Source organism: Manduca sexta, unplaced genomic scaffold, assembly GCF_014839805.1.
Source record: "Manduca sexta isolate Smith_Timp_Sample1 unplaced genomic scaffold, JHU_Msex_v1.0 HiC_scaffold_124, whole genome shotgun sequence".
Lineage (NCBI taxonomy): Eukaryota > Metazoa > Arthropoda > Insecta > Lepidoptera > Sphingidae > Manduca > Manduca sexta.
This window is the reverse complement of record NW_023592085.1, coordinates 7501-33469: the sequence shown is the minus strand read 5'-3', so window position 1 is coordinate 33469 and position 25969 is coordinate 7501. Positions and strand designations below refer to the sequence as shown.

Here is a 25969-nt window from a genome sequence, read left to right as displayed (position 1 = left end):
ACAGAGGGCCCTCTCGGCTCATTTGAGAGCCGCAATTTGCGTAGATTTATATTAGGAACAGAAGAACATTTCATATAACACGTTGAATATAAAAAGGAAAAACAATTTACTTAGTTACATTCGGCAAGGCCATCTTATTATTTCGACATACTTATCCAATATTATGTCTGTTAGACGTAAGCAGATGCAGATTATTCTCCAGTTGGCATGATTTGGACGATTTGTGGCAACGTAAGCCTCAGCTTGGTTTTCTCTCATTTCCATATAGTTGTTATCCGTTTGTCAGTAAAGACAGGAGGTCTAACTTTTATAACGAAGTAAGTAGGTTACTAAATTCATGTATTTCGTGTGTGTTGTGAGTGCTATGTAACAATAAACATAATACTGTCTATCATGACCTTGACACCGTTGGGCCTACAATGCGTTTCATGACAAAAACTCAGATTTCCACCGATTGATACGACTTAAGTATCTACTTGCTCTATCTCTGTTATGTGCTCGAAGTGAGCTTTAGGTCAACTAGCGACTGGGGGTATGTCTGTATGTCCAGGCGAATATCTACTTCCTCGCCTGCGCTCCTTCACGAAGGTACTTTTCTCTTTCGCATACTTATTTTGTAATTTCTTGCTATTAGAATTTTCGTTCGATTTCTTTAAGTTGTTAAGTAATGCCTGCTAATTGAAGTTTTGTCTCACAAGTTTTTGGTCGGTACCTATATTTAACTTGCCCGTAAGTTCCACTGAACACTCTTCTTCAGATCTATACATTTGAATGTGTACTTAATTAAATTTAAAAACATTTTTACTTTGCCATCACTTTTATTTTAATTGAAATGTTTTTGCAATTTCCTTGCTCTTGAAACACATTTTAGCTTTGTTCCAGCATGTTTGAATCAAATAATGTTTTGTACACATATACAAAACACATTTTAAGATAAGATATAGATAACACGGAAATGTATCCCTCTAGCAGAAATTTTAGTTTTATCAATAATACTTACCTACTAGGCTCACACATTAGTTTGGACTTTCTTGTGATAACATCAGTGTATTATAAATATTCGACTGATTTTAATAGGTACATTATTGTGTACAAATGTTAAGTCATTATTACATTTAATACATGGCTGGCAATATTTTTATGAGTCTGTTTTGATATGGGATTGACTACCGTCCCTATTACTACATTCTAATATATAAACAATCAATATAGTCATAACAATGAGAAACAGCTAAAGATTGTAGATATGCTTTAAATAAACTATTCGATAAAACCGATATTTCTGATATTCACACATAGCATTGCGAATCAAACGTATTTTTAATGCATAATATGTATTAGGCTATTACTGTAAACTATTAACGGGATTATATTTATTCTGAATAATGACTTAATTCTCAACAGATAATGTACTTAATATTTATTTTAACGACATTATTTTAATAAATGCTCTGAAAACATCAGAAATACAGAAAAATACTCTTAATAAAATGTACAAACTCTAGACTCAAAATTATATCATAATAATATACACCGTGATTTTCTGAAGTACGCTTGTATTACCAAATTTGAAATTACGACAAATAGGGGAAAATGCTCAAGAGTCTTAGGATTCTGAAAAATTGCGATAAAAGTAGAAAATGCTTTGTTATTGTGAAACTTTTAAGATCTCGTGACGGATTTTGAAAAGCATAAATACATATTTTGCAAAAAAAATACGCTTGCATATTATAAATCAGTTGATAATGGCGCGAATAAGAATCACAGTTTGGAAGTAATTTTAATAAAAAACATTGAACAGCGTATCAAAACGAATGCGATCACTGTGATTAAGCATCGGATTTTATTATAATAAAAACAAAATTGTTATTCTCATCAACAAGATTACTATACCGAATTTTCCTTTGTTTTAGTTGAATGTACTCCTATGTTTCCTTACTACTGTATTAATGTGTTGATTTTGTGGGTCTGTATATACCGACCTAGCACACCGACGCGCAATCTGATGCGGTTTGGTAGTTCAAATAATTTTGAAATTCTCTTAAATATAAAAGTTATTTCACGTTTAGTTCTCGGCCGTCCGTTGTATTTCGGCATTGCTGTCGCATACAATGACATGTTATTCCCATATTTTGATTCTTGTTGAGGAACCATCGTCTTCGTTTTGATAAGTGCAATAATATATGTATATAATATATTTTGTAAAATAAAATATTGGGAAAATATATTTTAACCTATTGGTGCCTTTAACCTATTGATTACTTTAATTTTGGACCCTACGACTCAACTTAGCATTTTTCCCTATTCCTACATATATATCACTGTCCAGTAATTGCTTTAATAAAATAAAAGAACCTATCCAGACGGTCTATTTCATACGCGCTGACGACGCACATTTTCGTTACCCGCGCTTCTTGCAATTTTCAGCGCATTAGTATATAAAAGGACACAGTTCTATCTATATCGTGATTACTAATACATTTTGGTTGCGTTAAAACGTGTCGTCAGCATGTTTAAAAAATCTTACACATATATCTTAAGGAAAAAACACTGCAAATAATTGTTGAATAATTATCAATCTTATCGATACTAATTTATTCAATAAAAATTACAATATAATATGAAGTTATGTCATAGTGTTATGATATAAAAGGATAAATCACTAAGAAGGAATCAGTTAAACCTATAGCTATGGGGCCGTCGTGACGGGCGTCCTCGAGGTCGCATGCCGCGGCCGCGCGGTCCGCTTTCACTGTCTGCAAACACATCATATATTTAAACAAGTGATATATTTCACCACCATACGTATTGTAACATTATTCGAAAGTTATATTCTATATACACATTTTTAATTAACATAAAAATAACACAGCTGTTAATGTAAATACAATGAATACAAAATACATTTTCTTCGTTTATTACGAACGTCGTATTAATGTTCCAAATGATAATTACAGGTGGTAGAGAATTTTAACGCTGTATTTTTAATATGCTGGATGTATTTAATTGCTGCTGTGGTAGGTAAAATTTAAACGATTAGATAGTACGTATTTGTAACAAGCACATCCGGAGAATTCTTTGCGTTGACGGCATGAATTGGCAAATAAACCATATGAATATTATTTAAACACATGGAACCAGACTATATAGCTTATATTATAGCTTTATATCACAATCTAAGCATAACAATTTATTTCTGTACATAACTACATTAGTACGTTTGGTTACAAATTACTTGTGACTGATATTGTTAACCCAGGGACCAGGGCGGCGCTAGAGCTGGAATCGACTTCATAGAGGAATAAGTTAGAGTAAAATCGCACTAGTATTACGTTTTAAGGCGACTAGATGAAATGGAAGATTATACTCAAAGTTTTCAAATATTTTTTATAAGTAAACTATAAGATTTCTCCTAGCAACTCAATAACCTTAAAAATATACTTTTTAGTGGCTCAATTATTAAATCTCTTCAAATAAAAAATATTGAATTATCGCAGTGTGACACTATATAAACAAAACATGAAGCGACGTATGTGTTTATTTTTATCCAGTCGGCAGACAAAGATTTTTCATGCGTCCACACTCACAGAATTTTCTACTACTGCAGTTTAGTCTATGCACTATGCTTGTTTCTGAATGTAACTGATCGATATTATAACTCTAATACTCGCAATAAGTCTTTACAATGACCGCAAACTTTGACATTAACGTTTAGACGCAGTTACGTGCCTAATCTATTTTCATAACATCCAGAGACCTTTTCTATTGAATATTATATCAATTTACAATTGACCATAGCAATATAATATGGATATAAAAATACGTTTTTTATACGTATACTAGTTGACCCGACACACGTTGTCCCGTTTTAACTATGAATTTGCAGCGCGCATTCTGTCAATGGCTGACAGTTACTTCAAATAATTCACAGTTATATAAAATTAATATTTTTGTTAAGTTTTCTTAAATTTTCTAATTTACCGTGCAATTTTTTTTATTTTTTCTTTCATAAGAACCATCTCCTGATAATAACAAACACAACAAAAAAAAAAGTAATGGTGAGTGTTGTATGGATTTGGATGAAATGTGGCGCACGATTAGACCATGATGTAGATTAACACATAAGATATTTTATCCTGGTCATTTTCTCCGTGGGAAATATATGGGAATTATTAATCTGATTTTAAGTAGATGGCGCTGGCATCGTACCGATGGCGCTTGCTCCAATGATGATGTTCTTCATGGAGGCGAAGTAACACTTATGATGATTTAACTCCTTACAAATAAACGGGATGATGATGTTCTATAATATACAGTAATTTAAATATGAAAGAGATAACGGTAACTCAGTATTTTGCCCGAAAAATTATGTCGATGTCAACCGAATGATGAACGAGTAAGGCGTCTGGTGATAAGCGACAAGATCACCCGTAAATACTAGTAATACCATTTTGAGACTTGAGCTACAAATTATGTTATATTCCACTGCGCTCGTCACACCAAGATGTAAGATCTCATGTCTTGTAATGCCCAATCGTTATGATGACTAATTGGTCATACAAACAAAAAAAAAAACAATAGTGCTAGTACAATGTTGTTTGGCGGCAGAAATACACTGCGGTGGTCCTTAACCCGCCAAACCGTGGTATGTGAGAGGCCTAGTAAATCCGGGAATAGGCTTGTCGTGAAATAAATTTCATACAAATCTACTAGCAGTTTGTGGATTCACTTCTAAAACGTTGAATGTTTCCAAGTTTCCCCGCAAGACAAGAAGATGAAATAGACCGAATGATATACCTGCGGCGCGCATCCAGCGGTGGTTGTGCGGGGCGGCGTGCGCGGCGTGCGCGGCGTGCGCGGCGTGCGCGGCGTGCGCGGCGTGCGGCGGGCGCGTGCGGCGCGAGCGGCGAGCGCGAGGGCGCGCGGCGCGCGGGCGCGCTCGCTTCCGCCTCACGACCTTCCTCCGCCATCTATCGGACGTCACGTGCCATTAATTACTAGTTTCCACAACCCCTATTAAAATTCTACATCTCATTAGAAACCCGGTTACGGTATATGATTATTTTAGAATTACTTACAAAATGTCAATATGAAGTTAGTTACGTAGTAAGGAGAGGCGCCTTTGTACAGTTCTGTCTACAATACCATTGGCGCGGTGCCTCTGAAATGGCATTAAAGTAGCCGCGAAGTTCTGCCATTGTTAATGAAACGCGATTCGTAGTTATTGGCTTTGCGTTTGTGATTTGTGCGATCAACGAGATTGCCAAGTTGCAAATTTTCAATCTTCATTTTGTTAACATACAATTTTAGGCAAATCTGTCACGGTGGGTATTCAAGGTGCTGATATTTATTATCAGGTAATCCAGTTGCTTATTAGCCAAGTTATGCAAAAAAGTTAGGATTACTCCCCCATATGATTCTCCACTTACCTATGCACTTGCCTTATCTTTGGCAGAATTCGATAACCCTCAGATACGGACGAAGACGATTTCTAAAACTTTTTTTTTACTCAATTAAACCAATAATTATTTTTTTTGCGAATTTTTAAACGAGGTCACTTATACAATAAGCTTATTAAGAAAATTCGTTTAATCGATACATGTTTATATATAACACGTTAGGATCAAATAGTTCATAGAGAAATCTAAAATGGTATGATATGATATAGGCTGGCTGGTAATATTATGTAGGTATATTTATAAGCAGACATGATCTGATCCTCGGCTGATACACATGTCCATTTGCTTCCACTTTTACATACCTATATATATTTTTTATTATTAAAACACAAGCAATGTAATCTTCTTTTCATGTTCATTTTCATCTTCTTCGTGTTTTTTATCTTTATATAAACATTATTTTATTTTGTAGTCGGTATCTATTTTAAATATGACATTACTTTGGTGTATTTGTTTGTTACTAACTTAGCTTGCAATTTAAATTAGGTACCAAATCCAAAATATTTAATGTGCATATAAACAAAATAAAGTTCCGAATTGAAAAGGAGATTACATTGCATGAGATTTAATATTTCTTTATTATTATTATTATTATTATATATTCTTTATTAGTATCTTGAGCTATATTGAATCCAATGCAAAAAGCACCATCGAAATCCTATTCAATTAGGAGTAGTTAGTTCCGTTTTCCATCTTCAAAGTACAAGATCATACCAATTAAATTAAAATGGGACCATTCTGAACCTATATAAAATCCAACGCAAATAATTATTTAAATCGGACCACGGGATACAAAAATTTACGCTAACGAAAGAAAAAAATACGACGAATAATTTGCCTCTAACCTCTCCTCTCCAGTCCTTTGGCGTCGGATCATAAACAGGTTAGTAATTTAATAGGTAAAATATCGAATATTATATATATATATATATATATATATATATATATATATATATATATATATATATATATATATATATATATATATATATATATTTGATTGATTTATGACTAAAACCAATAAACTATCTCAATAGCAATTTTTATATACTTTTTTCAATAAAACCTCTCAGCCCTCACAGGGCTCATGCAAAATTTTATAAAGTATGTTTAAAGATTCCATAATATACTCTGGAAGTAAAGTTAGTTCTTTAATTTCAATTAGTCTGTAAACCTATCCATTAATTGCTTATAATAAATATGTATCATTTCATAAAAGTCAGAGAAACGCCGACGGTCTTATTTACAAACAGTGGTAGCTTGTGGTGAGCTGGACAATCGCCTTGGGCAGCGCGTTGTTTAATGATTTCTCTGAGAACCAGGTTTTTAGGTGTCCACCCTGCTAATTTACAAAGCATGTTACCTAAAATCGGAGTGGTTAAAAGCGGGAACTATTTTTGCAGCCACAGTTTACAACTCAATGAACCGATTTAACCAGGTTGCCATTATCCCATATGAAGCAGCTATAGCAGCAGATATAGCAGTGCAATAATGCTGTTGCGTTTCGTACGGTCCAGTGGTAGAGCCACAGCGTAAACATATGTTTACGCGGTATGAATGGTACAGTATGAATGGTTTAATTGACTGGGATACCACAATTATCTCACTGAAACCAAAGCGACAGATTGCTGTTGCGTGTCATGCATATGGTGAGTGAGTATTCTGATGGCTCAAACATGCCTCCAACCTTCCCTAATTTCAATTCCTTTTTTTAAGGGCTGCATAGTATCCATGATTTTCCTAGTAGTTACATCTAGTGATAAGTACATTATATGGTTAGTAGTTGTATTAGATTTGACAGATTCCTATAAACGATCTTATCCGCTCCTGTCGCGTGAGTTCCATAGTGAAAACGGACCAATCAAGGAAGTTTGTTTGATATACTTAAAAATTACACTTTAATTAGTTTGTTTATACTATAAACGCGTAGTCAGCGGTTGAGATAGTTTATTGGAATTGGCCATGAAACAACTATTACATGTTATTTGTATTATATTGGCGTTAGTAAATTGTAGTTATAACGTAATAAATAAATACTATTATAAATTTATTGCAAATATTAATGTACCTTTCTAACCTCAGACATCTACGTAGTGCGTTAGGAAGAAACGGGAATATTGATTTTTGACAAAATTTATATTCGCCTTTATTTCAGATTTCTCTTTATTTTTGGGATCAAAGAGCAAATCACTCGACACAGTCATGTTTAACATATTGCTGATTTCAGCCAAAAATTCAAATTCCGTTTGATATAATCTATCATCGCTTATATCGCTTACTGTTATAAACATAATATAAATTGTATCATAGGCGATCGAATCAATTTATGACATCACAAAATATTTTTACGACTGTGTGTTCCCTCTTAATATCTTGATCTTGTGTCGCCAGCTTCAATCACCACATTTCGTGTCGAAAGATAAAAAAACAAGTATTGAAATGGCTATACCTGATGAGGTGATGAAGGTTCGCTGCCCTGTGAACTAACAGCTGTTGTTTCTTCTTCTGCTCTTGACTCCTCCCAATCATGATTGTCACCTGCCTCAGGTCCTAAATATGGCATTTAGTTAATAAGATTATGTGATACTCCAGGTCACGGTCACATAACGACCTAAAATTTTCGTTGAAGTAAATACGATACTAATCTAAGAAAGATAGAAGTACACAATATATTAGAAACATTTTATGCAATTCTATTAGTTAATAACACAGCTCCGTTCCGCTTTGGTGAATAGGCACCCAAATCATTGAAACTTAGCCCCGCCAATTTCTATTGATAATAAAATAGTGTCCTTATTTAATTGTGATAGAATTGAAAATATAATGCTAGCGATAAATCAAAGAACGATCACTATTTTATTATTTGTATAATAATGCGCGAGCGTGCTCATACTATTTCTCGTTTTTTGCGTTGCTGAATCGATTAATGTATATGTTCGTGGGGATTGATATCAGCACAATTATACTTAAATAAATATAGCACAAAAGTATTGTTTTCATTTCGGAGCCTGTATTTTAGTACAGAGTCCTCCAATCCCAAGCAAGTTGATATTCATCAACAAACGATTAATTATACAGATTACAGAACCAGTCGACCTAATTTACATCCCCCACTGATCGCACGAAATGCAACAGCAAAACACATCCGTTTTTTGGAACTAGGTACAAAGGAACTCCAATTACCACTTAACAGTCCTATTATAGGATATAAACAGGCCAATCTAGACACAATATGCATTGTTCTTAGATTATTGGATTGGATATAATGACTGAAAAACAAGATTGCTGAATGTTATCCATAAGATATTACTGTGACAATAGCGTTAGAACATAATGCTGTTATCTGGAGTCATAAGCTTATTTTATTAGCCTTGATTATTCTCAAGACAGACGTAACAATAAATATATTTAAAAAAACTATAATTCATCGTGAGCCGTCGTTGGTTACTCTTAAACGTTTATTTAAACAGTTGCGGAAACTAAAAATTTATTTTAAGATGCATGTCAATACTTAATAAAATATTACCAGCCTTGTATTTTATACAGTCGTCCCACTAGTGCGCACGGGCCATCTCTGCTACTGACAAGATCTATGCCATAATCTACCACCGTGGCCTAGTGCGGACTGGCAAATTTTGCATACCTTATTACTTGTGGCTCGGTAACGTCTACAGAATGCCGTCACTGCATCCCCTGCCTGTCGTAAGAGGCGACTAATTGGGTCTTGTAGGGAATCGCGGGGCGAACAGTAGGGGGGTTGCGCGCTCGAATACAGCGACTCCGAGATGAACGACAATTAGGGTAGTCGATTTCTCGATGTCGTAGACTTCAAAGGCGTCCAACGTACGGGGGCGTCTCAGCACCCTCAATTAAAGAGGTGCCACAGTGCGGTATTGCGCTGGGACGGTTCCGAGCAGCAACACGATACAGAGGTTAGGAACTAGGTCCCAAGCTCGCCTGGATAATACTATACTCCCATTAGACCGTATGATCGGTGAAACCGACGTAACCTTTCCACTCACCTAGATGGTTGTAGCTATAACATTCTTTTGGATGCCCAGTATACACTTTGTTTAGGATGTCTAATATGTACCCAATTTTCAAATAAATATGTCTAGTCACTCTAGTGTATGTGGAGTTATTCCGTAAGTTATTACTTAATTCCATGACGAAATTCTGTGATAACAGTAATATTCTAACGCATTTTGATGGGTGCCATGGTTACTTTTTTATAATGAATTCTGGTAGACGATTGGTTCTAAATATCAAGCCAAATTAGTTTTGCAACTTGCTAAAAACGCATATCGCATAACGTATTATAACGCGTAACGTACAACTAAAATCACGAGAGGAATAGGAACGGAAGGATGGTGATACCATTCTTATTGAAATTGCTTAATTAGAAGAGTTCAGAACATATCAATTCGACATACGCAATTATGATACCCAAAACTTCATTCTATATGCAAATCCAGTAAATTTATTATTATTTTAAAAATATACATGTTATAGCTTACGGTGCTAACACCACAGAAGAGTCACTACTAAATGTAAGGAAAAACAAAAGTAATATATTGTATTGATTAGATACCTATAACTATTACTTTAAAAAAACCGTAATGTAACACACATATCAATCGGATGACGCGCGGAGTCGACAACCTTGCTCAAGCAGAACAAGAGATCAATTATAATTAATTACTAAATTATAACTATTCGATTGCGCCTTTTCAATACCATCGTGTACTAGCATCGTCATTTTATCAATGACTAATACAAAAAGCATAGATATGTCACACCTCGAACTAATCAAACCGAAAAAGTGTCCCGTGCGAAGTTAACACGCACATTATTGATGTAGATGTGACGTGTAGAAGAGATAATAAAATATTAAACCAGTACAAACAAAATAAACATCTAGTTTTTGTAATTTAAGCGTAGTTTCCCATATGGAATAAATTCCGAGACTTCAGATTGCGCGTTCTAAAAGCATATCTACTTTTTTGGTATATTATATCATTGAGTGTTACATGTCACCTGTGTTTGTTTTCGGTAGGAAAGCGTTACCCTAACACCTAGTAGGAAACAGAAGTTGTGACGTTCCCAAATATTGTTACTGGTTTATAGAAAATTATATTAACTGTCATGTAAGTTGTCACACATTTGGAGGCTGCCTCTAAATTCCTACCTAATTAATAATTGTCTATATCTTCTATAAAGAAAAGAATTGAACTAAGGGGAATGCCTTAATCTGGGACTCTGTTAAGGGCTCTTTTAAAGCCTTAAAAACTATTCATAACTAGCTGACTCGACGAACTTCATACCGCTTGAGAATCATAAATGTTGTGTTGAGTATATGTTGAAAGAAATCCATTTTTATTACCAAATGAGACTAGCAGTAGGATATATTTTGTATCCGCCGAAATAGCGAGCCCCGTACACGACGTGTTAAACCAGCCGTAGTGGTTGACGTCATTGTGTCGACTGGAGGAAGGTAATTATCTCTAGTCAATCGACACTCAATCTGGACCTTACTCCTTTTACTTTCAGGTGCGGAGAGTTCACTCGCCGTGGCTGTATAACAAAATGTAATTTAAAAATGAATAATGCAGCACTGACGCGAGTCTGTGGTGGCGCGGTCGGGCTGCGGCGGCGGCATGGCGGGCGCGAGGTCGGCGTGCGTGTCGTGGTGCGTGCTGTGCTGCGCGGGCGGCTCGTGCGGCTCCTCCGCGAACGTGAAGCGCGCGCCCGCGCCGCTCGCCGCGCCCGCGCCGCCCGCGCCGCCCGCGCCCAGCGGCGACACCGCCTCGCCGAACCTGGCGTCACACATGACAAAACAACTAAATCATGACAAATACATTTATATCTACATTTACTTCTATGCATTTATTTCTGGGTTTTCGTTACTCTTGTCTAGGGTCTAGATGAAAATCACCACTAGGCATTTACTGGTTGACATAATACGCTCATCTAGCTACTCTTGGCACTGTTGGGACATATACATCCACTGGGACATATCTGAGTACCTAAAGTTCTAACCTAACTATAAAAATTTTTTTTTTATTCCTAGCCAAGTACTTACATTTATTATAAATTATGTTGTTTACCATCCAACTAGGCAATAATAAATGTTTTCTTTTTTTATTTAATTGTTTACCCTTAGATTTTTTTACATACACCAACAGTTTAAACACTTAAGAATGGAAGTGGGGCCAGTGCCCTTGAGCGTTGACCTTGGGCGCTACACCAAAGCTAACTAGATGGCGGGACGTGTAGCTACACGGTATTGTACAATTACATCCTTGATTGTTAAAATATTAGATATGTCAAAGTTACGTTTGAAAATATTATGTACTAGCTTTTGCCCGCGGCTCCGCCCGCTTTATAAAGTTTTTCGGGCTTAAGTTTTCCGTTATAAAAGTCACGCTGTATATTATCCCGGGAACCTATATTCTTCCCAGGGTCTCACACTGTCTCCATACCGAATTAAAAATCCCATTTGTATAAACTTATAAAAATATTTCCGCTAAGATAAACGTGTCTAAAAGTTCTTGTGCAATATAGTAAGTACTGCGAGAACTTGCTAGTCTAAAATCGGCTGTAGTGTGTACTAGACTCTCGTCTTGTGGTGCAAAACATGTCCAGGTATCGACTTTAAAACGGAGCCCAAAATAATAATATTTAAAATGGTGGCCAGCAATACCAAATCTAGCATATTTTTCTGTCTAGTGACCATTGATCCATAATATCAATATTTGTAATAAAATAATTTAAACATACACCCTCACCCAAAATCCAATTATTGTAATATATCGCAACACCGAAAATTACTCTTAGTAACCGAGTGACAAAATATACATAGTTACCTAAAAATATTGTAGTTTGTCAAAAACCTTTAGTATGGAAGGGTAAGGCATTTAATATAAATTAGACGAAGTTCAAATCACATGTTAATATTTTTTAATTCTTACTTGTGTTTTTTAATTTTACATAGAGTGTATACAGTATTTTAGAATATTTTATGTTACTTCGTACATAATATACACATCCTAGACGAAATGATGTCGACATCAATTTTTGAGAGCGCCTGACTGCGCGTAACTGCAAATATTCCTGTTACTATAAGCTGTTGTTTGAGTAGGTGTTTTTAAAAATAATTAAATATTTTGTTATATATAACAATATTAAAAAAAAAATAAGATGAGTGTATTTAAAAATAGAGTATAGTATTATTTCAGAATATAGTTAACTCAAGTAAATAAGAGAGATATCGAAATGTTAACGATGTAAAATTCTTACCGTTGAGCGATGTTTGGCAGATATTAATTATGATTTTATTCACGGTATCGTGTTTAATAATAAAAATACGCCGCTGTGCAAAAGACCATAAGCCAAACTACTTATTTCTTGAAAAATATTTACAAAGAATGCTTACATTATTTTTTGCAGGACGCCCAAAGTGGACATAAAATTGAGTTTTACATATCTTAACCCCTTAAAACGTTTATTTCATTTGTAGTCTTACTAACCCATTAATTATAATAGTTAATATTTACAAAGAAATAGTCAACTATACAACTGTATATAACAATAAAGTTAGAGCATAGTGAACTCACCCGTCATTGCGCCTTGGGACATACAGTGTAGGTGTGGAAGGAACGATACTATCGTCGCCATCGTCGCCTCCACTTCCTCCAAGAGACAAAGCACCACTCGCTATAGAAAAATAATGTTTTTTTATAAACATGTATTTCTTTGTTAAATATAGAAACTACACATATACAGCTTAAATTAAAATATTATAAAGTAGAAAATAACTGGTTAAAAATATGAATATTTCTTCTTGGTAGTGACGATTTACAATAAAAATATGGCGTAAGACCTTATTTTACAGGTTTGTATAGTTCTAGAAGAAAAATAATATTTTATAAATTGTGTTACAGATTCACATCAATCACATAAGTGTTCTCTCAATGATTACATTGATGTGCAAAATTTTCAGGAAAAATAAAGATGATTATTATAATACACTATTTTTTTAAATTGGTTATGTATAGTTGTGCATACTGTTATGAAAGTGTAGTTTAGTAGTATTGAAGAATGTTTCTGTGATAAGTCCAGTGCAAGTGAGCATTGCAGTGAGAGTAAGGTAATAGAGTAGTAGTAGTTAGTGTTACTGACGCTCGGTGCCGCTGCTGATGGCCTCTATCTGCTGGTGCTGGTGGTCGTCGCGCGCGGGCAGCGCGGGGCGCTCGTCCGGCTCCTCGCCCGACGCGACCGAGCCGCCCGACGCGGCCGAGCCGCCCGACGCCGCCGAGCCGCCCGAGCCGCCTGCCTCCGGCGACTGAGCTGGCGACTCCTGAAACAGATAACAGTGTCTATTCTTTTTTCTTTAGAACCTAATATTGTGCTCGTCCACCTTAGATTTTTTTTTATAAATACATACAATCCTACCTATACATAAAACATCCAATCTCAATTGGTTATCTGTAATCTATATTATCAACACATGCATAATATATTCTCATTGGTCCATTCACTTTATATGACTTTATAATTCAATATTGTAATAAAAAAAAAATATATTATATACTAACTGGGCGCGTTGTATTCTCTCCGTCGTCACCTTCAATTTCTTCTTCCTCCTCTCCTCCTTCAACTTCTTGTTCCTCCTCCATGTCTTCATCTTCTTCATTTTCCTACACAATAAAAATGTTTTGATATACATCAGAACTTGTAAATAAAGTTGAAAATAAGGACAACTTATTAATTTTGAATAAATTTTGTTGATGAAAGAATAAAAGTGTAAAAAAATAAATGACACAAGTATAATATAAGTATAATAAAGCTCACCCTGTACATAGTTCCAGTGCACCGTTCGTCATCTTCCTCGGAATCGACGACTATCACACCCTCATCATCTTGGTCGCAACGGGAAGACGTGGGCACTTGGTACTCTACTTCCACAGACCTTTCAAATCCCTAGAAGGAAAAAATACAGCCAAGGAAGAGTTACCAAGAAATTTATTGTTGTTGGATCAATATTGATGGTATTTTATATTAGGTTGTAAATTAGTGTACCTGTACGCGCGTGCGCTTGGAGGCGAGCGGGCGCGGCTGCAGGCGGCGCTTCGGCGCGCGCGTCCGGCGGCCGCGACGTGCTCACGCCCGCCGCCGTCTGCGACGTGCTCACGCTCGTCGACGCCTGGGACGCCTGCGCCGTCTGCGACGCCGCACCTGATGTGGGCGTGCTGCCGACCGTCACTGCACCTACATAGTCCAATATAACAGGTAAGTACATTTACATTTATTGCTTAATCATTATACCATATAAAATTTTAAATACAAATGGCCAACTCCAAATAAATGTTAAAAAGAAGAGCGCATTCGGCAATAACTATCTTATACGTTAATTGGGAAATAGAATTTACTTGAACATTGTGAGACAGGCAAATTTCAACTGCTAAGTTTTTAAGTAACCATAAGCTTTTACTATTATCATAAAATGACTGCTGCGAGTGAGTGCATACTTGATAAGGGTGGAGTTGGGATGGAGGGTGCTGATGCTGTTGGCGGCGCGGAGCTAGCCGGCGACACGCCCGCGGTGGCGGAACTGGTTCCAGTAGGTTGTTCAATTCGCGGCATCACCATTGCTACAGCCTGAAGACAATTTCAAGAACAATTTAAAATTTGTTTATTAAGAATCCCGCTTTTAGGCAGTAAATCGGTTTCGAGGTCCTAATATTGGTCTGAATAAAGAAAAAATATATATAACTGACTAGGGACCCGGCCCTGCTTCGTTTGGGTAGCACTATGAATATATCTGTAAGCAATTACTTCTGATCGTCCAATTGGGGGGTAATGTGACGATTACCTAAATATCATCAAGTCGCTCCAGCCGTTTTGGAATCCACGGAGAACACACAAACATTTGTTATTTTATGTAGAAATTCATCTATATGTATTAAATACTAGCTTCCGCCCGCAGCTTCGCCCGCGTGGATTTCGGGTTTCAAAAATGGAGAAGGTGCTCAATTTGTCGGGATGTTTTTTTAATTTATGGTGGTATGCAGGTGGTCCGATTGTCCGGTCAGGGTCTGATGATGGGATCCTGGTGAAATCGAAGGAACTTTTAACCATTAAGGTTGCACTCGAAATGACGGAAGCTTATAAAATGGAGTAACTTCTCCCGTTTTCCCAACATTTTCCATCACTGCTATGCTCCTATTAATTGTAGCGTGATGAAAAGTATACTATAACCAGCTCAGGAGTATGAAAAATAATTGTACCAAGTTAAGTTAAAATCCGTCGAGTAGTTTTTGTTTCTATAACGGTTATACAGACAGACAGACAAAAATTTTACTAATTGCATTTTTGGCATCAGTATCGATCCCTAATCACCCCCTGATAGTTATTTTTGAAATATATTTCATGTACAGAATTGACCTCTCTACAGATTTATTATAAGTATAGATATGCAAAAGTAGCTCAAAAATTGTCCATAACGAAAACATGCATTTTAAAGTAAAACAAAAGAAATAATATCGTGAAGCCAACCAAATAACTAATGATATATTAAATTTTGTAACTGTTCAATTTAGTCGGGTCCGCGATATCACTTTTGTTGAGTTTCATAACGCGACATTACATTATTATATTCTGTGCTCCAACGCACACTGCTTTGATGTTAGGAACACACCTACATTGCTTAGACAACAGTGAACTTTATACAATAGCAATAAAGCTCAAATTGACTCTACGTATTAGTTAGAAAACGTTTGTATGGGAAATAGAAAAATGCTGTTTTGAGGATTTTCCCGGCAATTATTCGAATTTTTCTCACCTTTTAAACCTTCCCTAGACCTCCACGAATAATTCAAGACCAAGATAAGATAAATCCGTTCAGCCGTTCTCGAGTTTTAGCGAGACTAACGAACAGCAATTCATTTTTATATATATAGAAGATAGAAGATGAATAAATAAGTTACCTGCAGTCATTAAACTTTTTTCCATTTAATCTAATAATTGTTTCTCCTAAAACCTTATCTAAAAAAATATTATAAAGGGCAAAGGTTTGATTTTTAACATATTTGTTTAATTTGCTTGTAATGGATAAAACTGGAAAACAACATACTTTACTGATTCCACTAATTTTAGTAATACCTGAGTGCCATAGGCATGTTATGCCAGAAATGGTTAACAACGCAGGCGGGTCCGCGAGCAAAAGTAACTTATAGCATTATAACAAGGAACTATTAAAATTTTCCATTTCTCATAACATATTAAGATACATAGGGATTATCTAAGATATTGAATGCTTCTATCGACATAATTTCATAAATCACATCTCACTAAATCTGACATAAAGAAGGAAGAAGTGTCTACTATATTTTGTTTCAACAAATTAATATTCTATGTAGATAGTGTAGGTATAATTTTTTATTATTTAAAAAGACTACCTGTTGTGGAGCCTGTGAGTGTGATGATGGCTGTGCACTCTCACTTGTACCAGAACTGCCCATTCCGGCTTCACTTGCATCCATATCCTAGAAAAGAAAAAAACAATGATAATCTATACTATTATACAAAGCTGAAGAGTTTTTTGTTTGTTTGAATGCTAATCTCAGGAACTTCTGGTTCAATTGAAATTATTTTAGCGTTAGATAGCCCATTTATGGAGGAAGGCTATAGGCTACATTGCTATCCGAACACAACGTTACCCGAGAGCTTCCATTGACAGTGCTGAGTAAACATGTAAGTAAACATGAGTAAACATAAAGTTATGCAACAAATATGTACGACGGAATTGTTCCCTTTCTAAAAAAGATAAAATCACCCGCCACTTCTGTCTGCTTGTCTGAACGCGATAAACTCAAAAACTACTCAACGGATTTCGATGAAATGTGTTACAGAGACAGTTTGAGACACTGGGCAAGACCTAGACTATTTTATATCCTAGGGAAATATATAGCGGGATTTCTATCCATCATGGAGCCTTAATCTATACTATTATATAAAGCTGAAGAGTTTGTTTGTTTGTTTGTTTGTTTGTTCGAACGCGCTAATCTCAGGAACTACCAGTCCAAACTGAAAAATTCTTTTTGCGTTGGATAGCCCTTGGTTCGTGGAGTGCTATAGGCTATATATCATCACGCTATACCGAATAGGAGCGGAGCAGTAATGGCCAATCTCAGGAAATACCGATTCAAACTGAAAAATTCTTTTTGCGTTGGATAGCCCTTTGTTCGTGGAGTACTATAGGCTATATATCATCACGCTATACCCAATAGGAGCGAAGCAGTAATGGCCAATCTCAGGAAATACCCATCCAAACTGAAAAATTCTTTTTGCGTTGGATAGTCCTTTATTCGTGGAGTGCTATAGGCTATATATCATCACGCTATACCGAATAGGAGCGGAGCAGTAATGGCCAATCTCAGGAAATACCGATCCAAACTGAAAAATTCTTTTGCGTTGGATAGCCCTTTATTCGTGGAGTGCTATAGGCTATATATCATCACGCTATACCGAATAGGAGCGGAGCAGTAATGGCTCATCTCAGGAAATACCGGTCCAAACTGAATTTTTTTTTTGCGTTGAATAGCCCTTTGTTCGTGGAGTGCTATAGGCTATATATATATCATCACGCTATACTCATTAGGAGCGGAGCAATAATGGCTAATCTCAGGAACTACCGGCCCAAACTGAAAAAATATTTTTGCGTTGGATAGCCCTTTGTTTGTGGAGTGCTCTTAGTTATATATCATCACGCTATGACCAATAGGAGCGGAGCAGTAATGAAACATGTTGCAAAAACGGGGACAATTTATTAGTTTTGAGAGCGTCCGTTGCGTGCGCTGCGTAAACGGTTAAAGTTATGTAACAATGATGTATGACGGGATTGTTCCTCTTAAAAGTTCTAAAAAATATATTATAAAACAAAGTCCCCTGCTGCATCCGTCTGCCTAAACGTGTTAAACTCAAAACCACCCAACGTATTAAGATGAAATTTGGTATGGAGACAGTATGAGACCCTGGGAAGAACATAGGCTCCCGGGAAACTACTACTTTTATAACGGAAAACTTAAGCCTGAAAAACTTTATAACGCGGGCGGAGCCGCGGGCAAAAGCTAGTTATATAATACCGCTATTGTTCATGTTCTAAATAGATAATCTCATGCTCTAAAATTATATATTATAAAATTGTATATTATAAAATATAAAAAATGGTATTAATTCAAATAAGAATAATACCTGTGTTGATTCCGGCGGTGCTGTCGAAGCTGCTAAAGTGGCTCGTGTCAACGGGCGCGAAGAGAGGCTGGCATGTACTCTGTCGTGTGCGCATCGTGCGGTGCTGTGGGGCCCACCTGCGCCATGGGGCGTATCGAGGCCAAAGGAGTCTCCCCTCCACGTCGGCTGGCTGTAACGCTTTGCTGGGCTACACCTACAACGACGGAGCAATTAAAAGTGCAAGAATAAATCAACTATTAAAAAGCATATGTTTGGTGATGACAAAAGCAAACCACTGACCAACCGAAAGCACCACACTCAAAAAGTGCACATAAACTCAATCAAAGTTTTTACCAATGGGATTTGAGATACTAACCGGCCATAGGTTTTATATTAGCTGTGGGCGGATCCGTCGAAGTTTTATCTGTTGCTTGCTGTTTAGATGCGGATGCTTGATTAGCAAGCTGCCTTTGCAACATATTGACTTTCTGTAGAAGCGCATCAACCTCCCTATTTTTTTCAGCTTGCGCCTCGCCTCGTTCTTTTTCTAAGCGCGATAGACGCCCTTCATATTGTGATTTTATTAGCGCCAATCGGACATCTTGTTCATCGCGTGTACTTTGTTCTATAGCTCCTATCTTTGTGCGTGACTCATCCAATTCACGAGATAATGTATTCTTTAATTCAGTTAATTGAACGATTTTACTCTTGGCCTGCTTCAGCACCTGCTTGGCCTTTTCTTCTTTATCTAAATTCACAGTTCGTAAAGTTTCAATTTCTTGCTTTAATTTCTCATTGTTGGATTTTTCCGCATCTAATTTTGCTTGTAAATCAGACATTTGCTCCTCGAGTTTTTAGTATTTTCCAATATTACAGCGTCGGCAGCGGCGACTTCGCCCTCAGTCTTTTTCTTTTCCTCTTCCACAGACTTGACTAAATCTTCATACTGAGCCTTATATTTTTTTGCAATCTTCCTTATTTGCATCTCTTTATTTCGAATATCGATTAAAGATGCTTCTTTAGTTGTAAGATCTTCAGTTAATTTAGAAATATTTTCATTTGCAGACAACAATTCCGATTTTACTTTAGTTAAATCTTCTGTAATACGTGACATATCGTCTTTGAGAATTTGGAGTTCTTCATTAATTTTTTTATTCTCCTCTACTAGAATGTTATGTTGACGAGACAAAACAGTATATTGTTCTTCAAGCTTACCCTTTTCTAGCTTTATAGCTCCGAGTTCCTCATTGAGTTTTCTTACATTTTCTTTTTCGTTCGTAAGCATTTTGGCTAAGGTTTCTCTTTCATTCTGGAGACGCTTCCAATCCTCTGGGCTAGTTTTGTTAGCCCGTTCAAGTAATACATTAACTCGTGTTCTCCATCTTGCACAATCTGCTTTTAATGAATTATTTTCTGATTGTAATGTTTCGTTTTTGGCCGTTAAATCAGAATTTTTCTCTTGAAGAGGCAACAATTGTTCTTCTACAGCTTTAATTCCGAGACCTAATTCTTCAACACGAATAGTTAAAGTATCCCTTTCTTCCCGTAATATCCTGTTACTATCAGTCAAAGCATTCAATGTCTCAACTTTTCTTAAAATATCCGACTGCTTATTTACGGTAACAAGGCCGACTTCTGACTTTTCCCTTTCATTTGCCAAAGCTAATTTGGTGTCGTCTAGTTGCTTCTCAACTATTTCTAATTGAGACTTAAGTCTCAAAGTTTCTGCTTGTAATATATCAAATTTCGCTACGGCTATATCTTTTTCTTTGCGTAAAAATTTTACGATTTGGAATAATTGCTCGGAAGATTTATTATCATCTTCTCAATAGATATGTTAATGCTAGTCTCAGTAGCAGACTAGCCATTTGAAGATATTTTTTTTTTTCAATTTATGATCCAAAAGTTCAAATTACAAAACACGTATGCCGCACTGCTTGTCATCGAGGATTTTGATTTTATTTTTCTAAATGTTTAACATAGTTACGAACCTTGAAACCGGTGACACTACTTGGCGGTAAAATAGACATCTATACGGATTATAATCTGCCTTATTTTTACAATAAAAATAAACTATTCTATCAATACTCTACGCACCTGTCTCAGCGGAAAGATGCTCGCCACGTCACTGAACCAAACACCCGCCGTGAGATAAACAGCCATAAACTGATAACGGCGCAAACAGCCGTAAAGATCTTTATACAGTGACATCACAGAATCACCGCGCGACGCTGGCCGTAAACTGAACAATGAAGCCGCAGAAATGGACCTTGCGGCGTTGAGTTAAGCCTGTACTGATTTTATTTTAGGGTGCGTCGTAACCGGACGAATGCGCGCGTAAGTCTCGCGAATTGCACGCGAGTGAATGCTCGTGCACCGCATACGTGTCTCTCTAAACATCTGTATGATTAGTATAACGATAGCTTCTAAGTAAACTATTGTATCTGAAAAAATAGTGATTGACACTGTTTTAGAGTTTCGTTAACTAAGTACTATTGAGTACCAAATCCATTAAAAAAAGTTGTAAATATTTTTTTTAATGGGCAGTACTAAACAGTACTTTTACTCATCAAAAGCAATGTTACAATAAAGCGCATAAGCAGTGATAGCAAAGGCGATTGGTCAAACACAATTCCTACCAACTTACATTTCCAAACTTGTCAAGTTATTATGTATAATGAAAAGAACAGTAAACAGCTCTCTCTAGAAAGATATCTTCCTCCTCTCACATTCGCGTTGTGTGCGCGAGAGCTGAACTCCCTTATAAATATTTACAATGAGGCAACACTTTTTGTCGATAATATGTTGACATTCGAGCAATCGTGAACAGATCCTTTGCAAAATATTGAGGATTCGCCGTTTGAAGGACTTTATTTACTTTGAAGATACTGTATATTTTTCTGGGAAGTAAGTCGATCTTTTCAAGTACCTACAATGTAATGAATATTCATTGTCGATGAGAGAACAAGGTTGCAGTTCTAGGCGGCCGCTGAATTATTTTCATTTTTCATTTTAGGAAGGCTTACAGACTAATTTTGTAATTATACAACAATATATTCTAACAAATTGCTGATAATAAGCCTCCACCTTTAGATAACTTAAATAAGCGCCTTTGTATAAGCGAAATTAAGACGGACTTTACACGGCATTACATTAAAATTTAAGCCAATATGTCTCTAAATATTTTATAAAGTATCAATTAATTATCAGCAAAGGACTGCTGTGTTAACAATCGTTTTACAGTTGTCGTGCTGGTGCAGAATAGATCAATGTTTAGGTTCAGAGACAAACTATTGAAGTGGTTCATACTACGAAGCCATAATGCTGGCTAGTTTTATATTTGTGGCTTATCATACAAAGGTTAAAAAAATATTCAATGAATCCACACGTTTGTGCACGATCCATTATCTATGGGTATATGTTTTTTCTTTATGGCTTCGCGGTTTAAAGTATGTCAAGTATGTAGTTTACATCAAATACTAGGCATGTGGTGCTGGCAGGTTCTCGTTCCTAATTTAAAATGTATAGTTATTCCAGCCAGGAGAATAAAAGAAAAAATAAAATTATTCCAGCAATAACACTGAAGAGATGACATCTAGATTTATTGATGTACTATACTGTGGGGAACGACGCAGTTGTACCAGATCATTTGAATGAAGTGTTCTTTCTCATAACATTATAATTCATCTTATCTTTATTATAGCTCAGAGCGCGAACCTTTTTTCTACTTGCAACAGGTAACACTTGAGGTATGACGGCAGTTTTTCATGTCTTTAGACCTAATGGCTTGGACTTACTGTCATTGGTTGGGCACCGTGAGGTTCTGGGTTCGATAAGTTGAGCGAATTTATACAAGATTTTCGATTTGAAAAGACACTTTTGACAAATAATACTGGTATTTCTACTTTGTAAAGGAATTGAGCTTAGTAAACTAGTTGTGAAATATTTCTTTATCTACCTTGTTAAGGATAAAGACGTGATATAATGTATAACATTTACGTGGTTATCAGATTCGACTCAGTCTACACTTCAAGTATTGATTCCATCAAACAGCCTATATTACAATTTGCTGGCAGTGATAAGCATTCGCCTTACACAAGCCCGTCTATGCACACAAGAATTAATAAGCAACTCACAAATCATAATCAATGTATCACTCAATCACTCACTCAACATCATTCATCCATTCGTTCCAATCAACAGATGCGCACACATCTAGGGAGATTGTAGACATTTCAATTAGAAGGCGGTCGGCTAGTGGCCACTACAACGAAGCGCGCCGACCGCGTCAGGTATCCGTAATTCCTACTAACTATACATGCACCGCTTTGTGTTGACGACATTCTCCGATAATTTAATATAGCGAGCAATGTACGACGAAATGGGCGGGTTGTCGAAATTGTACGGTATGCAGGTATGCGGCGTACATGTAATTTGCTTTGGGATATGTGAATTGGGTAATAGGGATAAGTGATTGACGGGTTTCGGACTTTTTATATAAAACTGGATGACTAGACGAGGTCTTTGCTTGTCGGTTAGTAAAAGTAGAAACAAACAAGTTACAATTACGAAGTAATGCATGAGATTGCGTTTACCTCCCGGCCATGAGTAGAATGTCCTTAAAGATTTTTTATCGAAATAAAAATAGTTTAATTCTAGTTTCATTTCGATAACCCGCGATGGAAAAACAGGGGTGTTATAATAATATAATATTTGAATCACAAATAATATAAATTTCGCAAAATTTACATTTACATATGGATTTATTTCCAACCTATTCAAATAATAGTTACGAAAATAATAGTTTATGAATCTATAGTTTTGTAATTACTAAATTGTCTATGGTAATGGAGCCATTATTTGAAAATCTTTTCCTATATCGTTCGAATTTTGAATGTAGCCAGTAAACAACTACGTTATCTTTTTAATCAAATATTTAAGAGTGCAATCAACATAGTGAATTGGCCAAACTTTTTAATGTACAAAGTTTTGATCCAAGTTTGGTCCAATCGTCGCGTGCCGTCACTCAACAAGTTAAACAAAAAGTTGTCCTCCGAAGTCAACTTTGGATTAGGTTTGAATGAAGTCGGTCAGTGGTGGCCTCTTTGAGTTTATTAAGTAATTTCAGGTATTTGCTGATCGATGCCTCAGTAGTGAAATGTAAAGATTTCTTTCTTTACGTATAGACTGACGAGAGATGATTACTCCTCGACAGTCGAAACAATTATGCCGGCCTGTTGGAACCGGATATACACAGTCTGATCCCGGAACGCCACACCGCTATGTGGGCCACTATGGCGGGTTTTAACACATTGTGTACAATGGTCGCTATCCGGCGGATACAAAATATATCCTACAACCAGCAATACAAAAACCTACCAGACATATTCACAAACTTTTGCACTTAGAATATTAGTAAAAAAAAATAATAATATTAATCAATATAAAAAGAGAGGCACAATCAAAACCTCATTACAAATATTGATGAAACCCTTGCTCTTATCACCTGTAATAAATAACATTTCCACGTGTAATAACGCAACGGAACTTTCACCCCGTACTTTTTCGAACTAGTTCTGTAAATGGCCTTGCACCAGTTACACTTGACCCAAGCTCACGGCCGCTCGGACTGGCAAATAGCACGGAAAGTTACACGGTAGGTAGCGGGTACACGGTTTAGTTTTGCCTGCACAATTGTAATGAGGGTCGGTTCTTTAAAAGTGGTTATATTGTATTAGCGCCAGACGATCCATACTGTGCAATCATTGTGCTGACTCAACTGGAGTGGTAGCTTTCAGGGGCGAAGGGTCTATATTACCCGATCCCGCCGGCTTCCCTTTATATAGAATCTAATTATCATTAGAAAGATTTGCAGACCGCATTTATAAATATCAGTAGTTATACCTATGTATCTTGTGACGAAATTTAAATTAGATTTTATCTCTATTCTACAATATAATAATAATAATATAATATCAGCCCTGTATTATACTATCCCACGGTCGGATACAGGCCTCGTCTACTAAGGAGTTAGACTAGCTAGACCCATAGTCGGCATCCCACGCACAACGGCCCGACCTACTACGGGCTAAGTGCGAAAAAAGGAGCCCATCAACATAGAGCATAGAACATACTACTAAGAGGGATTAGGCCTTAGTCCACCACGCTGGCCTAGTGCGGTTGGTAGACTTCACACACCCTCGAAAATTCCTATAGACAATTTCTCAGGTATGCAGGTTTCATACCTATAACATTAACAAGTGAAAATCCCTTGTGTTAAAATGATCTAATGTTTATTGAAATGCGTGGAAACGGCCATTAATCGTGGTCATCTGATGTCAGCGTGTGAGTGACACTATGCTAGGCTAGATATATTTGTGACCTAGATATTTGTCAAGTGCACGCAACGCTAGACGGCGCGGAAAACTGGCTAACTTGTGACACGAACTGGTGTTGACGGGATGATATGTGACTAATATAATTTACAAATATACATCACGCCTTTATAAAGGGTAGGCAGAGGTGCAGCCAGGGCACCTACTTTTCGACATGAGTGTTCTGTTGTGTGTGAAAGGAGGCGAGCTTATCGCCATATTGGGAATAAGTTCCGGGTTACCTGGCTGATTCCGAGCAGAAAAATACATCCTAGTTGAATTAATGTTCTTGTATCAATGGGAACAAATTCCAGGTTCGCAGTGGATACCGAACAGAAAATAATTTAACCTAACTTAACGAATGCTCTGGTATCAATTAGAGATAAACAGGACGTCACTCGTCAGTCTATAAATACTTTTGTTTGTAAATTATCTCAATTTTCGATCTTATTTCTTTGTTTCTATATTTCCATATTCGTTCTACAATGTATATTGTTAGATATATCGGTCACGATCTTGGATATAATCCTTTTTCTTAAATCAGCCCGACGAGTACAAATTAGAATTATAACTCATTAAAAATATTTATTCTACGAAAAACTTTAGTGTAATTCGTTTTCAAAGAAAATATAGTTAAAATACTATTTTGTCGTACAAAATTATAATTTTTTACCAAAATGGAAATTCATTAAGTGTCTGGCAACCCCAAAACACGAGTTATTAGCGCTGTAAATGAATATTATTAACGTATCAACGCAAAGCAAACACTCTTTGATGAAAAATAAATCGTGAACGTAATAAAACCGCCTCCGTAACATAACGTTGTGTGTACAACGTCGGTTGTAATAACATCGTGGGAGAAAATTAAAATTTCTACCACGCGTGGTAGATTTTATTGGCGTA

General features: G+C 36.3%; 1 protein-coding gene across 1 annotated transcript; it reads right to left on the bottom strand.

Moving 5' to 3' along the window:
- Positions 1-1903: 1903 nt before the first annotated feature.
- On the bottom strand, positions 1904-20722 carry LOC115451778 (nucleoprotein TPR). Its single transcript, XM_037445148.1, is given in 18 exon segments — positions 1904-2756; positions 4798-4970; positions 7909-8009; positions 11079-11275; positions 13076-13175; positions 13641-13818; positions 14057-14158; positions 14313-14441; positions 14541-14595; positions 14597-14729; positions 14990-15119; positions 16919-17005; positions 18714-18778; positions 18781-18906; positions 19069-19548; positions 19551-20519; positions 20522-20552; positions 20684-20722. Coding segments are annotated over 18 exon segments (3102 nt in total). The 3' UTR covers positions 1904-2749.
- Between the last annotated feature and the right edge of the window lie 5247 nt (positions 20723-25969).